This window comes from Scyliorhinus torazame, chromosome 2 (assembly GCF_047496885.1).
Source record: "Scyliorhinus torazame isolate Kashiwa2021f chromosome 2, sScyTor2.1, whole genome shotgun sequence".
Classification (NCBI taxonomy): domain Eukaryota; kingdom Metazoa; phylum Chordata; class Chondrichthyes; order Carcharhiniformes; family Scyliorhinidae; genus Scyliorhinus; species Scyliorhinus torazame.
This window is the reverse complement of record NC_092708.1, coordinates 245409374-245428075: the sequence shown is the minus strand read 5'-3', so window position 1 is coordinate 245428075 and position 18702 is coordinate 245409374. Positions and strand designations below refer to the sequence as shown.

At 49.2% G+C, this 18702-nt stretch overlaps 1 protein-coding gene across 1 annotated transcript in view; it reads right to left on the bottom strand.

Moving 5' to 3' along the window:
- LOC140396943 (peroxisomal N(1)-acetyl-spermine/spermidine oxidase-like) overlaps window positions 1–18702 on the bottom strand; it is a 62132-nt gene that overhangs the window by 27626 nt on the left and 15804 nt on the right. The window contains exon 3 of the mRNA XM_072485894.1: window positions 12683–13139. Coding sequence (XP_072341995.1) covers window positions 12683–13139 — 457 coding nt within the window. The remainder of the gene's footprint in view (window positions 1–12682; window positions 13140–18702) is intronic.

The window sequence follows — 18702 nt, the reverse complement described above, 5'->3', positions numbered from 1 at the left end:
TGGCGATTTTGCGCGCTCTTCCCGGGGCCCGACGCATGCGCGATGTGAACGGGATAATGAAGCGGCCGAAACCCGCACTGTGCAGGTGCAGACGTCTGAGAACCGCACTGCGCATGTGCAACAACACACGGAGCGTCAGGACGCCGACGTCATGACGTGTTCGAACTGTGACACCGCCCCTTTAAAGAAGCACTGCCCTGCAAGAGGCAGATGCTGTTTTAACTGCGGGAAGCCAGGCCACTGTGCAGCCCTGTGCAGATCTGCACCATCAGTCAGGAGCCAGCGCTCCCAATTCCGACGACGGCGCATCCGGAGTGTGCAACAACGCCTACAGGATTCTGATCCCGGCAGAGCAACGGATCCAGATGATGAATGCCTGGACGACGCCTACCGTGTGGGCATTATTACAAAGTGTGAATATGCCCCACCTGACTCATCGCAAGTCCAATCGATCCGAGCTGTGGATTCCCAGGACGAATGGCGAGCAGTGATGAAGGTCAACCACTGCCCCATCCAGTTCATGCTGGACACAGGTGCCTCTGCCACCTCCTCTCACAGGCAGACTTCAGACGCATTAAGAAGCCCCCACGGTCCCTCCAGCTGCCTGCAAGCTCCTGGATTACAATGGGAATGGCATCACGGCACTGGGATCCTGCCATCTGCATGTATCCAACCGACACACACAAACATGGTTACGCTTTGAAATTGTTAAGCCAGACAGGGCATCCCTACGAGGTGCGCACGCCTGCAAGCAGCTGAACCTCATTCAAAGGGTTTACACCACAACATCCTCCCATGTGGATCTTCAGGCCGGCATCGACGACATCCTCGCCCAGTATCTAGATGTGTTCAATGGGATGGGCAAGCTGCCCTATCGATAGAAGATTCTGCTACGACCTGATGCCAAGCCAGTGGTCCACGCACCACGACGAGTCCATGCTCCACTGAGAGAGCGCCTGAAGGCACAGCTCAAGGATCTTCAGCAAAAAGGCATCATATCCAAGGTCACCGAGCCAACTGACTGGGTCAGCTCGATGGTGTGCGTAAAGAAGCCTTCGGGGGACCTGTGCAGCTGCATTTATCCCAAGGATCTCAGTAAGAATATCATGCGGGAACACTACCCCATCACAAAGGGGGAGGAACTCACGAGTGAGATGGCACACGTGCGCTTCTTCACCAAATTGGACCCATCACAGGGATTTTGGCAAATCCAGCTGGAAGAGTCCAGCAGAAGGCTCTGCAGCTTCAACATACCTTTTGGTAGATACTGCTACAATCGCATGCCATTTAGCATCATCTCGGCATCGGAGATATTTCATCCCATCATGGAGCAGATGATGGAAGGCATTGAAGGGGTTCGTGTGTACGTGGACAACATCATCATATGGTCCACGACCCCTGAAGAACATGTGTCCGGTCTCCAGAAGGTATTCCGCCGTGTACATGCCAACGGCCTAAAGTTAAACAGGTCCAAATGTTGTTTTGGCACATCGACGCTCAAGTTCCCAGGCGCCCAGACCTCATAGCATGGTGTGCACCCGGACAGACAAAATCAAGGCCATTGAGGCGATGAAGGTCCCTGAGGACAAAAAGGCGGTGCTGCGCTTCTTGGGTATGGTCAATTTTCTGGGCAAGTTCATTTCAAACATGGCCAGGCACACCACGGCCCTACGCAACCTGGTGAAAAAGTCAACTGCCTTTGAGTGGAAGGCGGCACACCAGACAGAGTGGCTGGAGCTGAAAGCCAAGCTCACCACTGCACCAGTCCTGGCATTCTTCGACCCGGACCGGGAGACAAAGATATCCACAGATGCGAGTCAGGATGGCATCAGTGCGGTGTTGCTTCAATGAGATGACACATCATCCTGGGCACCAGTAGCCTACGCATCAAGGGCGATGACGCCCACTGAAACCAGATATGCACAGATTGAGAAGGAGTGCTTGGGTCTTCTCACCGGCATCCTCAAATTTCATGATTATGTCTACAGCCTGCCAACATTCACTGTCAAGATGGATCAGAGGCACCTGGTCCACATCATCCACAAGGACTTGAACGACATGACGCCTCGGTTGCAGAGAATCCTGCTTAAACTTAGGAGTATGATTTCAACTTGGTCTACTTACCTCATCATCACTGATGCATTGTCCCGCTCTGTCATCTCGCCCAGTGAGCCGCTGGAGATCATCCAGCACATCGAATCGCAGGTGCAGCTGTGTGCTAGCACTCTCCTGGTGACAGATGAGAAGGTAGTTCTCATCCGTGATGAGACAGCCAAAGACCGCCTCTTGCAGTGCGTCATCCACAACCTCACCAATGGTTGGCAGAAAGGGCAGTGCCCACAATTTTACAATGTGAAGGACGACCTGACGATGATAGATGGTATCCTCCTCAAGCTGGACAGGATTGTCATTGCGCCAGATTCCTTTCATGCGAATGATCACGACTACGTATTGACCATCGATTATTTCTCGAATTACCCTGAGGTGCTGAAGCTCCCGGACCTCACCTCTCGGACCGTCATCAAAGCCTGTAAGGAGACGTTCTCAAGGCATGACATCCCAATCACCTTCATGAGCAACAATGGCCTGTGCTTTAATTGTCGAGAATGGTCCACGTTTGCCAGGTCATATAAGTTCCAGCATGTCACCTCCAGTCCGCACTATCCTCAGTCCAATGGAAAAGTCGAGAAAGGGGTGCAAATTGTGAAACAGCTCATCTGCAAGGCCGTGGACTCTGCTTCTGACATACACCTTGCACTGCTCGCATACAGGGCGACTCCATTGTCCACTGGCATGTCGCCGGCTCAAGTCCTGATGAACAAGGCCCTGCAGACGACGCTTCCAGCCATACACCTGCCCAACCTGGATCACCTCCCGGTGCTGCAGAAGATGCAGCAGCAGGATGATGGTGTCCATGCCACCGATCTGGCCGTGCTATCCCCAGCAGATACTGTCAAGATCCAGATACCGGATGGTGGGTGGTCTGCCCCAGCTGTTGTTGTTCTACAGGCTGTGCCCTGCTCTTATGTTGTACGTATGGCTGATGGCTCCATCGTGCGAAGGAATCGACGGGCACTGCGCAAAGTTGCCTGCCTGCAACCACTTTCTCCTCCATTTCCATATGTTGAATTGCCACCTCCTGATACCTCGCACCACGAGACCACCAGTCAGGCTTCCATCCATCCTGTCAAGGCGCCGTTGTCCCCTCCACCACCTCTCCGGCGGTCGACCAGGATCAGATGCAAGCCTCAGAGACTGGACTTGTGAACATTTGTTTTGTTTGCTCTGTTCTGTTGTCCTCTGTCTGTCACGTTAGACAGACTCATTCACATGTACATACATTCACATACGCCAACAAAACATACAAAAAAGGGGGAGATGTCATGATATGCAAACATGCAGCTAATGAACACATAGAATAGGACACGACCAATGAGCAGTCAGGACACTCAGGGGTGGTATCTCACTATAAAAGGGATGAGGCACTCACACCCGCCTCTTTCCACAGACCAACATCTACAGAGTGAGACAGGGTGTATCTTCAGCATCACACCCCAGCACATGGCTTAGAGCAAGGCTGGTTCAGTTAGACTGAGTTACTACATTTAGATTAGCAGAGAGTCAAACTCATTGAGAACTGTGCTAATAGTGCATTAAAACACATTGAACTCACTTCAAAGTCTGGAGCATCTTTAACTCAAAACTGCATCAAGTGGCAGCTTGTATTATTTGAAATTACATAACACAACACCCCACACCTGGAACGCCAGCCCATGCACACTCGCCCGTGGCAGGCCCCTCCCCCTGCTCACCAGAGCCTAGAACATGTATCCCTGACACCCGCACATAATGTTACCTGTACCGGGCGCTGGTGCTCTCCCTGTTGCACTCATTCACCCTCTAGCGGGGTACATGTCCCTGGTGCTGGGCACCATCCTCTGGATGTTCGGATGTGGCCATTGCATCTGTGGTTTTGCGTTCCGCAGTGTTCACGTTCAGTGACCAGGCATCAGGTTTTGATTGGGATGCTGGGCAATAATTCCCACATGCAACAAGGCCCCCCCACCACTGAACAGGAATCCACTTGGTATGTGTGAAATGCTCACTTACTATGATTGCCAATTCCCTATTAGTAAGGGCATCAGCTGCATGGCCAGAGACCTCCGCAATAAATGGGAGTTCTGGGTGGTCGGTGGGGCAGACACCATGGACAAGGGTTGCCCTCGCAACGAGGGCACATGGTCCAGGAGTTGTCATGGAGGAGCCGTGCCCGGTTGGCCCCCCCCAGCGGAGTATTCTCTCCCAACCCCCAACTCCGACCCCCTCCCATGGCAAATCAGCCAACCAAGGGTGCCCCCACCCCCAGTTACCCCCCCCCCCCCCACCACTCCGAGTATTGGGGTGGCAACCCTAGTGCCCCGGTTTCATTGTCTGTGAGCGAAGATGGTTATTCACCTCATTTGAGCGAAACAAGGCCACTGATTCACGGCAACATAATTTGATCTTTCTTGTTCATAACGGTTCAAGTTGCGTGTATCACCAATTGATAAATTAATTTAATAGATAATAAATAAATGATAGGAACAAATACATGTGATGGAACCTACTGATTCTGAAAGGGCCAATTAAACATCATATGCCCCACAAAATGGTGTCAACTGAATATAATAGATATGATGAATTTGTTACATTGAATTTATCATTAAAATAAATCTGATGTCACCAAAAATCTGATTTCCGATCAGTTACATTCTATTCTCATATTTTATGCAGTGTGGAATATCACAGAACAAATTCATCTCCCAAGCTTCTAAATGGTTGGATATTTATTGTTGCCTTCTCCAGGGGAGTCCACAGTTCACAAGAACATAATAACACTTGAGTCAAGACTGTTCCGCAATTCAGCACAATCATGGCTGATCTTGGGCTTCAGTACCACATTCCGCCCACTCACAATATCTAATCCTCTGCTTCCCCGAGAGCACAAAGACCTGCCTGTTCCTGCCTTAAATATGTTCAATGGAGCATTCGCAACCCTCTGGGGTACAAAATTCCAAAGATTCACAACCCTTTGGAGTGAAGACATTTCTCCTCATCTCAGTCCTAAATGATCAGCCCCTGTATCCTGAGACTGTGCCACCTTGTTTCAGATTCCCCAGGGGGAAGCATCCTCTCAGTGTCTATCCTGTCAAACCCCTTCAGAATCCTGAATGTTTCAATGAGATTGCTTCTCATTCTTCTAAACTACAGAAAATATAGACTCAACTTACTCAGCTTCTCATCATGGGATACCATTCTCATCCGAAGGACTAATCAATCTTCGCTGTACTGCCCCCAATGAAATAATATCCTTCCAAAACTGCACACAGTATTCCAAATGTGATCTTATTAAAGCCCTGCACCATTGTGAAAAGACTATATACAATTCGCCTTGCAGTAAAGGCCAACATGCCATTTGCCTCCCTAATTGCTTGCTGCTCCTGCTTGCTAACTTTCTGTGTTCTTTGTACAGGTACACCCAAATCTCTCTGGATACCAACATTGACACGTTTCCTGCCTTTAAAAAAATATTCAGCTTTTCTATCCTTACAGCCAAAGTGAATAAACACGCCCATGTTATATTGCATCTGCTATCCTGTTGCCCACTCATTCAGCGGCTAGGTAGATGTGGGTTTTCGAGGAGTTTGACTCAGCGACAGTGAAGGAAGTAGTGATCTGCACATCTGCATGTATAAGGGATTATAATAAATACACTACAACTAAGTAATCACCAGAGGGAGCACTAGAGAGGTATAAAATAGACGGACGGGATCCAGGAAGTCACTCTTCATAGCTAGTGAGCAGGACACAGGCAGACAGCTCAGATGTAACATCTAGTATAAGCTCTGGAGAGAGACGAACTTACTCAACAAAGCATTTACTTCAACTGGAAGACTACGACCTTTATTCAGACATAATAAATAATATGAAGGAATGGCTTGCTAAGATGGTGTGTGGCCTGGAGAGGAACCTGCAGGTGATGATGCCTGCATGCATCGACTTCCCTTGTCCCTCTAGGTGAGAGAGGTCAAGGTTTAAAAGTGCTGTCGCAGAGCATTGGTCCATATCTGGCTTTTTTTAGTTCCTTAGAATCCATAGAACCCCTACAGTGCAGAAGGAGGCCATTCGGCCCATTGATTCTGCACCGACCCTCCAGATTAGCACCCTACCTAGGCCCACTCAACACTCCAGATGCTCTCCGAATCTGCACATATTTGGACAGTGGGAGGGAACCAGAGCAACCAGAGGAAACTCAGGCAGACACGGGGATAACGTGCAAATTCAACAGTCACCCAAGGCTGGAATCAAACCTAGGTCCCTGGCACTCTGAGGCAGCAGTGCTAACCACTGTGCATGCATTTAATTCCACTGCACTCTCACTTCTCAGTCGTGCCACATTTACTTTGTTACTTGCATTTAAAAAAAAGTGTTTTATTGATTTTCTTACTTCGTGCTGCATAGTTCCGTCATTGTTGACAAAGTCAAAGTTTGTACATTTACATAGTTCCTTTTGGGGGAAGGGGTGGTCGAGACCCCCCTGAACGGAATGAGATGGATGTCCATGTATATATGTTCTGACCTGGAACACTGACTATCTACCTTTTCTTTCCCCCCCTCTCCTGTGGCTGCAGGCCTTATCTGTCCATTCCGTCCGGTTTGGGCACTTTCTATTGGCCCTGGCGCGTGTCACCTAACTTGCTGTTCTTGACCTTGCTCCCTCCCTCTTGTTTTCAGGCCCCTCCAACGCAGCACTGCGCCTGCGTTCTGTGGTCTGCCCCGTGGGTTTCTTGCCACCTCTTCCGTCCCCCCTCCTCCTCCCTCCTTTCCGTTACGTTTTAGTGGCATGCCTGTGCCTACTCTTTGCCCCGTCCCCCATCCCTGCTGCTCTATCAGCTGCTGGCTATGAACAGGTTTTGGAACAAGTTGCTGAACAGCTTCCATGTCTTTTGAAAACCCTCTTCCAACCCACGGATGGTGCATTTCATTTTCTCCAGTTGGAGGAATTCCGACAGGTCGGACAGCCAGTCTGCAGCTTTGGGTTCTGCTGCTGATCACAAGCAGAGCTGGATTTCTTTGACAGGTGACTCGGGAGGCAAATGCTAGGATGTCGGCTCCCCTCTCCATGAAGAATTCTGGCTGGTCCGAGACCCTGAAGACCTCCACTTTTGGGCATGGCTCCACCCTCACCCCACAACCTTGGACATTGCCTCAAAGAAGATTGTCCAGAGCCTGACAAGTCAGGGGCAGGCTCAAAATATGTGGGTGTGGTTGGCCGGGCCTCCCTGGCACCGTTCACATTTGTCTTCTACCTCCGGAAAGAATCTGTTTATTCGGGTTCTGGTATCACCTTTAGCTACATTAGGCTTAGCCCTGCGCTTGTGGAGGTGGTGTTCGCCCTGTGTGGTGCTTCGATCCAGAGCCAGAGTCATCCCCACGACTTTTATCCCTAGTTCCTCCCATTTTCATCTTGTTCCAGTTAGCGGGGAGCTTACCTCCTCCAACAGTCGGCCATACAGATCCCCACAGTTCCCTTTCCCTAGGACGCCCGTGCACAACAGTTCCTCTACCAGTGAGTGTCTTGGCATCCATGGGTATGTCGTTGTTTCCCTACGGAGGAAGTTAAGTTGTATATTTCTTAATTCATTTCCTTTTGGCCGTTGAAACCTCTCCATAAGTTCTTCAAGTGTCGCTGGTCCGTCACTTGTGTATAAGTCGCTACCAGTCAACGTTCCCTCGACCTGTATCCATTTTTAAAGGTGGCGTCCATTGTTGCTAGCATGAACCTGTGATTGTTGCAAGTGGGGGCCATGGTGGACATTTTGGTCAGTCTGAAGTGTTGTCTCAAAACAATGAAAACAATGTCTGGAGCGTGGCTACCACCACTGGGATTTTTCAGTGTTTGGTTGGGGGGGGGGGGGATGGGAGTGCTGTCATAACTAGGGCCCGGAGGGAAATCCCCGTGCAGGAGCTCGCCTCCATCTTTACGCACTCTGCTTCCAGCTCCTTCATCCATCCCCTCACTCTTACTGCTTGGCCGCCCAGTGGTAGAATTGTCAGTTTGGGAGGGCCAGGCCTCCAATGCTCCTTTTCCTTTGTAGGACCCTTTTTGGGATCCTTGGGTTCTTCTCCCCCACACACAAGTGCCATGATTAGTTTGTCCACCCTATTTAAGAAGGTCTTGGGAATGTAGATTGGTAGGGATCTGAACAGAAAGAGGAACCTGGGCAGTAGGTCGGAATTTGTGGCATTCGTGTCCCTCAATTGGATCCGTCAGTTGAGGACCGCCCCATACCGCCCAGCCAAGAATGGTTTGGCTGATCAGGCAGTGCAAACATTTAAGCTCGGAATGAAAAAGCAAACATTGGGTTCCTGCGAGTTCCACTTAGTCAGGTTCTTAATCTGCGACCGGACCACCCCTCATTCCACGAAGGGATAATCGTGCCAGCCGAGATGTTGATGGGTTGACGCCTCTGCACTCGTTTGAGTCTCGTTTTCACGAGTATTGGCAGGAATGTCCACTGTTCTCAGGACTGAGCCAAGGCTGACACAGGCAGCCACAGTCCACTGCGTAAGTTCACCCCAGGAGACGTGGTACACATCTGGAACTTTGGGGACGGGGCCACTTGGATACCATGCGACATGTTGGCAAAAATGCATCTGGTTTCCTACCAAATATGGACACAGGCCCACGATCTAAGCACCACGTGGACCATCTGCGAAACCATGTGTCGGATACTCCAGCTGTACCGGCCATTGATTTGTGCTTTCCAGCTCCAGTTTTCACAGCGTCCCCACTGCCCCTTTTCCCTCCACCACCCCTGGCCCCGCCGGTTGTCGAGGATCCATAGGTCATTTTTGAGGACCCCGAGATGCTGGAAGAAGAACCGTCTAGCTCCCACTCGGAAACTGAGATGGACGTTCTGCCACCATCAGAGGCGCCCGTGGCTTGATCTTATTGTGGCACCAGCAATGGCGGCACCAGCAATCATCATAGAATTTACAGTGCAGAAGGAGGCCATTCGGCCCTTCGAGTCTGCACCGGCTCCTGGAAAGAGCACCCTACCCAAGCCCACACCCCCACCCTATCCCCATTACCCAGTAACCCCCCCAACACTAAGGACAATTTTGGACACTAAAGGCAATTTAGCATGGCCAATCCACCTAACCTGCACACCTTTGGACTGTGGGAGGAAACCGGAGCACCCGGAGGAAACACACGGGGAGAACGTGCAGACTCTGCACAGACAGTGACCCAAGCCAGGAATCGACCCTGGGACCCTGGAGCTGTGAAGCAATTGTGCTAACCACTATGCTACCAATGCCGCCACCGCCCACGCAAACGACACTTCCCAGTCCGCTATACATCTCCTGATGCCGCGAGGTCTGTATCTGAATGCTGCCCACAGGCGAAATGGTTGAAAGGCCCAATGTACTTACCAATGGATGTGGACGTTGCTCCAGACTCAGGGGGGAGGGGAGTGTTATAACCCCAATGGAGGTCCCGGGATCAGGACCATATGGTTTCCCATGACCTCCCCGGATTATGAACTTCCCCTTTAAGGGGGCGGGAATTCCCCTTAACAAGCAGAGCCCCAGCAGCATTAAAGCCCGGCCTGGTTGCATTCCCCTTAGGGGAGTGAAGGAGCATATGGAATTGTATTGAAATAAACCTCGGTCGGTAATTTCTCCGATCGTCTATGCTTACCACAGATTCAACGCATATCTTTGGGAGTATGCCCTGGAGTTCAAATCTGAGCAATCTTCCTTTTATTCGGCCAGCAAGCAGCAGCCTTTGTGTTGTATCATTTCATCGGGTTGGCAACAAACTTTATTTTGGTTTTGCACTTTGAATCTATCTTCATTTCCTTTTTGTTAGATGTTCCTTCACCTCATACTCTCTTGGCTGTAAAGATTTGGCTAGGGCTACTAAATATTAGAAGTACATTTTAAACCTTAAAATTCCCAGAAGGAAATTAACAGTAAAAATGAGGCAATGAGAATGCTGATCTGAACCGGCCAGTTCACCTTAAAATGGGACACCAGTAAAAACATGGAAATAAGAATATTGATCGGAACAGTTTTCTCCTTCTGGGTTTGTGGAATCTTGTGGAATCTAAGAGTGGGAGAAACTCTGGTCAGCCGCATTTGATGTGGAGTGGCGCCCCTCAGGCTATAATTATAGATTCATAGAATTTACAGTGCAGAAGGAGGCCATTCAGCTCATCGAGTCTGCACCGGCCATTGGAAAGAGCACCCCACCTAATCTTTTTTGGACACTAAGAGGCAATTTATCATGACCAATCCACCTAACCTGCACGTCTTTGGACTGTGGGAGGAAACCAGAGCACCCGGAAGAAACCCACGCAGACACAGGAGAACGTGTAGACTCCGCACAGACCCAAGTCAGGAATTGAACCTTGGACCCTGGAGCTGTGAAGCAACTGTGCTAACCACTGTGCTACCGTGCTGCTCCAGGCAACAGAATAGCGATCTGTTCTGGGAATGACTAGTTATGGAAATGGATAAAAGTCTGCCTTAGTGCACCATTAGGTTTGGGGAGAGAATTGGAATAGCGTAATTAAACCTGGTGGGGGTGGTGTGTTTCAGTTAACTCAGGGAGTTTTTGTTGTTATAGCAATGTGCACTATTACATGTAGTTTTGACATCTGCATCATGAAGGTAGAGGCTATAATGCTTTTCTCCATTACACCACTGAGCAGAAAACTCTCCCACTCTTTCTGCCTGCTATTGATGAGTGTTGGAAGGGTTTGCAGGTCGCTAATCAACCTGTTTGGCTGGGCTATGAATGCACCTTCTGGAAGCACTGCATAGGGACAACTCCACCTCCACGTGCATGAGATTCAATCTAACGCAACTAAAGGTGGTACATAGAGCCCACTTGACCAGAAACCGAATGAGTACGTTCTTCCCAGAGGTGGAGGACAGATGTGAATGGTGCCACAGAAGCCTGGCCAACCACGCCCACATGTTCTGGTCTTGCCCCAGACTTGCTGAGTATTGGGCAGCCTTCTTTGAGGCTATTTCCAAAGTGGTAGGGGGGAGGGTGGAGCCGTGCCCGAAAGTGGCAGTCTTCGGGGTATCAAACCAGCCGATCTCTTCATGGGGAGGAGGATGGCGGACGCCCTTGCCTTTGCCTCCCTGATCGCCGGCTGTAGAGTCCTGCTCAACTGGAGGTCAGCAGCATCACCCAAAGCTGCAGACTGGCTGTCCAACCTATCAGAATCTCTCCAAATGGAGAACATCAAATTCGCCATCCGAGGGTCGGATGGCTTCTTCAGAACGTGGGAGCCATTCACCCAACTATTCCGGGACCTGTTTGTGGCCAACGAACGAACAAGCTGATGAATAACCAAGAGCCAGGGGAAAGTAGCCAAAGCAGGAGAAAAGAGAAGGAAGGAAGGAAAGACCTGGGTGAAAGATTCAGTGCAAGAGGGGGTCGCCAAATACAATAGAAAAGAAAGGTGAGCTGCAAGGGAGTGGATGGCAGAGAGGGGAGAAGAAAGAAAGACAGCTGGCAAAGAACAATATAAGACAATCGGGTGGGGGGGGGGGGGGGGGGGGGGAGCGGAAAGGCGAAGGAAAACAAACTGGGAGGAGAGCACAGGAAATGACAACGACCATGACGAACACAGCAATAAAGAGCAAGAAAGTGCAGGAGGAAGAAACGCCAAATGGCCGAAGCAGAGGCAAACTGCTTCGGGAGAAGCAAGCCATATCGGGGGCGCCACCCAGACCCCCCCACCCCCCCAACCCCCACCCACCCAGATCTATTTTGTACTACTGCATGAACTCTCTCTGCTAAAATCAAACCGTAGAAAAGAAAGGGGGGGCTTCACCCCCCCCCCTCAAGACATGTATACAGGTATAATATAATTGTCTCTCCAGTACCTCGATGAATACACACTACCCCAGTTTTTACCTCCCCACACCCTGGTTTTTTACTGTTTATTTACGTGATCTTGCTAATTATATAGCATTGTTGTTTTTACCATGTTTGGATTACCGTCTCTCTTTTTTTCCAGTCCCTCTGCTTTGTGCACACCTGTAAATATACATCCTGAGGCTAAGTGTTGACGCCATCGTAAACGGCGTCATGTTTTATGATGACGCCAACAGGCACCCAGGAGCAGTGATTCTGAGCCCTACAGGAGGCCAGCATGACACTGGAGTGACCCACACCGCTCCAGCTGCCGATACCATCCTCAAATGCATGCCGCGGGTCTGCGCATGCGCACTACGACCGCCGCAAAAGCGTGCATGCGCACTACGACCGGCACAATTGCGCACATGCGTGGTGGCTTCCTTTTCCGCACCGACCCCGACGCAACATGGCGTAGGGCTACAGGGACCGGCATCAGGGCAGCGTCATGTAATTCGCGCCCGGCAATTCTCCAACCCAGCGTGGGCTGAGAGAATCCACCCCCTATGTTTGAAAAACCCAATAAAAAACATTTATTTAAAAAAATGAGCGCACCTTCTGTGGTGATCAAGTCCTGGGGTGGGAACCAAACCCAGGGCTTCTGACTCAGAGGCAGGGACGCTACACACTGCACCTCAAGGCCTGTTCAATCTTGTGCGGTGATTAATTGCAAGGCAAAGAACAGACTGATTTATCACTAACCCTGGAGAATTGCGATCACCACCTTCAATTGGTCCATATTCGCTGATTTGCTGCAGAGACACATCATGGAGGTTTGGTGTTGCAAAAAATGCACATTCGTTCTTCATCATCAAATTAAGCCCACCAAGCTTTTGGCTCCTGACATTGGGAGAGTCATCAGTCCAGTTTTTGATGAGCTCATTTATTCCCACCTCATAGACATCCCAAATGCTTTTCAACCTTGTGTTGTTTTGAATTTGAAGGTAAGCTTGCATGTGCAGAAAAGTAGATAGATTCCTCAGTGTTTCAACAAAGTCAGGACCGAGCTGTTTCTGTGTGTTGGTGAACACTGACCAGTCAGTGCCTGAATTGTTAGTTGCTTCCTGCAGAAGACCACACTCCGTGGCGAGTCGAAAGATCGGGTTCTTCATGGTCGCCCCATGAATGAACTGGGGTCCTTCATCTAACACCGATTTGCCTGAATGTGAAACAAAAGAAGAAGAATCGGCAGAGGCTGATTCACTCTGTTGTGGGAAATTTTGTGTTTTAAAATGTATACCGGATAATTAACTATGTTTCAAAATAGAAAGAAGGTTTTTAGACAAAAGATACTCATTGGCTTAGGTGTCTGTATAAGAGGCAATTTGTAGGAATAGATAGTGTACACACAATGCTTGTTTTTCTGTAACCTAAGAATTGTTAATATCAGAAAGGACACAAATTGCTGTTAGCTAAGTTATCCTAAAGATACAAAATGGCTTTTAGCTGAACTAGCCACATTCCTGAACAATCATTAGCTGGGTTAAGTTACAATCTGTGTAAACTACCTCATGAGAACTAGACGTGGGTATTTCTAGGGATATATTAACAGCCGCTGATAACAGCTTCACACAATAGCTCAAGGTCTCCAGATGCAGACAAGACATATCCTTATGTTAGTCTTGAGTGACTTTTGCATGAAGTTAGGGGCTGGTGAGACAACACCCACTTTAACCATAAATGTGATGCTAAGAAAATTGATTGACTGCATGTAATGAATTGTGACGCGAATGGAGTTGATTGATTGTATGTAAATGAGAATGCAACTAATTCTGCCCCTTGAATCTGTATATTAACCCAATGTGAACCTTAGCTCAAGTGAGAAAGAGTGCTGTCCAAAGGCTGAGGAGCCACAGGTCTTTCTCCGAGAGCTCTGATATAATAAACTTCTTTACTCATTCAAAGGCCTGCATGTGAGTATTTTCACCTAACAACTCTAGCAATAATTAGTGAGATTCTTTTCCTACTGGGAAATTCAAAATGACCAGGGGAAAGGTTTTATTGGTCTCTCGTTAACTGCCACGGGGATTATTTTTATTCTTGCCTCATGAATGTACTGGACTTCTTAATCAATCACTGATTTGCCTATCTATATTGAGAGAATGCTTTAATTCTGATGTAATTACTGCAGCAAACGATTCTTAAAAAAAAAAAATCAGTGATGGGGTTATCGTATATCAAATTTGCATTTCTCGAGGTTTATTTTGTAATAGCAACATAGAGTAATGGGAAGGATCATGGGCAAAATTTTCAGGGCCAGTTCGCAGCAAGCGCAAATCCCTTTATGGCCACCAACTCTCATAAGAGGGGTCAGAATGGGATTTGCAGTGGCGAGATCGAACTTTGAGATCCTCCCCACCCTCTGCCAGTCTTGTGATCAGGTTCACGCCCAGCAGGAAGCCAGTCGTGATGACCATGCTAGGGGCTCAGAGGTGAGTATAGATCCCAGGTGGTGAGGGACATGGTCGGGCAATGCCCTGGCACGGTCCCTCGCAGTGCCCAGTGCCAGGTTGGAAGTGATAAGTTGGCAGTACCAGGGGTAGGCCAGGCTGACAGTGCCAGGAGGAGGGCCAGGGGTGGGGCCAGGGGATCGGCCTTCAGGGAATCCCATGGGGGAGGGGGCGATGATAGAGGGGATTGTGCTTGCATTATGGTTGGGGGAGTGGGGGGGAGACTTAGAATGGAGAAATGCCCCGATGCCAGTAAGGATTGTGGGGGAGGGGGGTGTCGGCTCACCCTGTGCCTGCATGATGTAGGGGGTGACCTGACCATTCGTGGTTGAGGGTAGATTGGCCCTCTGTGTTGAAGGGTGGGGGAGTTCCTTTTCTCTTCTGGGGGGTTCTTATGTCCGGGGGTGGTGTGGGGAGGGGGGGCCTTTAACTTCACTTTGAGATTGGCCACCCTTTAAAAAGGGGGTGTGGTGATATGCATCACTGTAAATACACAAGGGGTTAATGTAAATACACGTAGACTAGATAAACACTAGAGGGAGCACCAGAGACATGACACACAGACATTCAACCAATAGGCCAGTAAGATAGGACACGACCAATGGGCATTCACGACACACACAGAGGTGACACTACCACAGGAGAGCATTACACCAACCCATATAAAAGGACACAGCACACATGCTCAGTCTCTTTCCAGTGGAGACACTTAGTGAGTACACAGGGTTGATTGAAACACATCACACCCACCACGTGGATTGTAGCAGACTGGTTAGTCAGTCTGAGTAGCTATAAGCAGGATTAACAGGAGAGTCAAATCCAAGTAGGAGAATTGTTAATAGTTTAATAAACGTGTTAAAGCTATCTCCAAATCTGAACCTTCCTTTGTCAGAGTGCACATCAAGGAAGCAGCTTATGCTACGTCAAGAGCAGAACAAAACAGGGGGTTCCGCTTTGCTGACATGTTTAGGGTGTAACCACCGCTCCCCCTCCAGCTGGCTGTGTCATCCTCACCAGCATGTTGAAATTGCACAAAGCACCATTTGATTGGGCTAGATAAGGCAGCGCTGAAACCAACAAGTTTCACACTGCTTTTCCCACCTGATCCAGCACACTTTACTTTCTACAACATCAAAGTTTAACAGAGGGAAAATTATATACATGGAGAATTGAAAATGCAAACATCTGGTGGCTTCAAAGTGGAGTTGAAATCTTTGGCTTTTAGCTTCCTTGACCTCAACAGTGGAAGTATTAGAGCTAGACTCCTGCATTCCATTGGAGTAGGTTGGAGACTTGGCTGGAATTCTCCAGCTGTTGGGATTTTCTTTTCCTGCCGACAGCACACCACATGTAGTGTGGAGTGACTTCAGTGAGAAATCCCATTGACAAGCGGTGAGAGTAGAGAATCCCGGCGCCAGCGAACGCAGTGTCGCTGAGAAACAGGTGACTAGGGGACCGGAGAATCCCTCCCCTTATATCTCACTACATAGGTGAGGTACTTTGGCGAGGGCAACCAGTGGCTGCAAGAATAATTCAGTATTGTCTGTCTCTATCCACCATTGTAAGGTGGAGAGATCCACAGTCTGGCCATTTGAAGTGCCCTGAGGCCATTCTGGGCTAAATAGCTACAAAGTCTTTGAGCTCTATGGACGTTCAAATAATCTCCAGCCAAAGGCAATTGATCCTCTATAATGGAGAGATAAACAGCAGAAGCATCTTAGCACAGAGTTAAACAATTCCACAACCAACGGGTCAGATCAAAGCTCCGTGGTTCTTCCACATCCAGTGGTAAAGTGCAAGTAAGCAAGGATTTGGAGGAGAAAGTTTCATCAACATTTCCATCCTCAAAGTATTGCAAGTTGCAGTAGAATGGTAATGATTCTGGGCCAATAATCCAGAACCCGGGACACATGGGGCTGGATCTTATAGGGTGCCATGGTTTCCATAAACCTCCCCAACTAAAAGTCAGGGAGAACTCACCCACGTTCCTGCCAGATTCCCCACAGCAGTTTTAACACTGGGAATTGCTTTAAGGCAAAACTTACGCCTATCATGGCCTTAGAGAGCAGCCAACCAATCTGATTCACCAACAGCTTTCTGGTCTCATCAGTGTTAGTCTTGCTTTTATTCACTTACAAGATGTGGGTGTCACTGGCTGGTGATGGTGAGCTGCCTTCTTGAACCGCTACAGTCCATATACACACCAGCAGTGCTGTTAGACAGGGAATTCCAGGATTTTGACCCTGTGATAGGGAAGGATGGTGACATAATTCCAAGTCAGAATGGTGAATGGCTTGCTGGGGAATTTCCAGGTGGTGGTCTTCCCATGTAACTGCTGCCCTTGTCCTTCTAGATGGTAGCATTTGTGATTTTGGAAGGTGCTATCTAATAAGCCTTGGTGAGTTTCTGCAACGCACCTTGTAAATGCTACATACTGCTGCCACTGTTGTTCAGTGGTGGAGGGATTTATTGTTTGTGGTGGAAGAGGTGCCAATCAAGCGAGCTGCTTTGTCCTGGATGGTATCGAGCCTCTTGAGTGTGTAGGAACTGCACTCATCCTGGAAAGAGGAGGGGCATCCAGGCATGCTCCTGACATGTGCTTTGTTGTTGGTGGATAGCTTTGTGGGTCAGGAGGTGAACTATTCTTTGTAGGAATCCTAGCCTCTGATCTGCTCTTGTTCCACAATATTTATATGGCTAGAACAGTTCAGTTTCTGGTCAATGGTAACCACTAGGATGTCAATGGGTGATAGTTAGATTCCCTTTTGTTGAAGGTGGTCATTGCTTGGCATTTGTGCGGTGCAAATCTTCCTTACCACTTGTCGGCTCAAGCCTGAATATTATTTAAATTTGTGACATTTGGACATGGGCTGTTGCTGATGGCTCACAGCATCTTATGGATGCTTGAATAGCCTGAGACACCTTTCCAAATTTTGTCACAAGCCCCAGATGTTAGTAAGGACTTTGCAGGTCGGCAGGGCTGGGTTTGCCATTATTGTTTTTGGTGACAGGTGGTCTGTCCAGTTTCATTCCTTCTTTTTAATGTTTAGTGGTTTTATACAACTGAGTAGCTTGCTAGGCCACTTCAGAGGACATTTAAGAATCAATCACATTTCTGCGGATCTGGAGTCAAATGCAGCAGCTAATGATGTTCTACGTGGCCTTGTCTTCACCTCCCATTCTTCCCGCAGACCAAATGGACACCCTAGCAACAAGTCAATGAGCAAGCATCCCTTTCTCCTGAAATACGGCCCAATAGACTAAAGTAGCACAATTACGCTTTTAGTCCTTGAAGAATTTCTGGACTAAATGCCGATAAGAAAGATGGTGAACTCTTGATGAAGTGTCCCAGGTAGTTTCCCCAAAAGACCCATTTGAACTTCTAGCAGGAAATAAACAGTGAAAGGTAAACATACTTTCAGTTGCGCTCAAAATTCTCCACAACTTCCTTATTCCCAATTAGCTGGTCACTGTTAGGAGAGGGCATCAGATCAAACTCCATCCATCAAAATGCCATGCAGCCTCCTTGATGTGTACGAGCAGCCAATTCAAGTAGCAATCAGCCCTTAATAACTCTCTGGGCAGCTGTTCCTTGCAGAACTCCGATACCAAGGCAATGTTTGTGCCAAACACAGGCTAAATCCCATCTCAGATGTATTTAAAACATCTGGAGAAAATCATCCCCTCCTTGTTCACATCCAGCAGGACCTGGAAAATATTCGGCCTTGAGTTGTTCAGTGGGAAGTAACAGTTGTGATGCACAACTGTTAGGTATTTATCGCGCTCGCCAGTCGGGGCCCGCTAAAAGAGGCCCACCCCGGCGATTCTCCGCGGTCGACAGGCCGAATTTCCGCCGAGTTCCACCGAGTCCCGCCAGCATGGTTCCTACCTGGTACCACCCGGCGGGAGCTCGGACCCGCGGCCGCGGTGGCCGTCCTAGTGGGGGGCGGGGGGAATCAGTCTCTGGCGAGGGCCTCCAGGGTGTCCAGGCACGCGACCGGGGACTTCCGATCAGCGGGTGCCTGCGATCTGGAGGGGACCTACCTCCTTCCGTGTGGGCCCGCTGTAGGGGCGTCATTCTCCGACCCCCCCAGAGGGTCGGAGAATGGCCGTTGGCCGCCGTGAATCCCGCCCCCGCTGGTTGCCGAAGTCTCCGAAGGGAGAAAAGTCGGCGGGGCGTTAATGGCGCCGCTGCCGCGGAGAATGTCACGGGTCTGCGCAAGGCAGCCGATTTTCGGCCTGCCGATATTCTCCCTTCCGGATGGGCCGAAG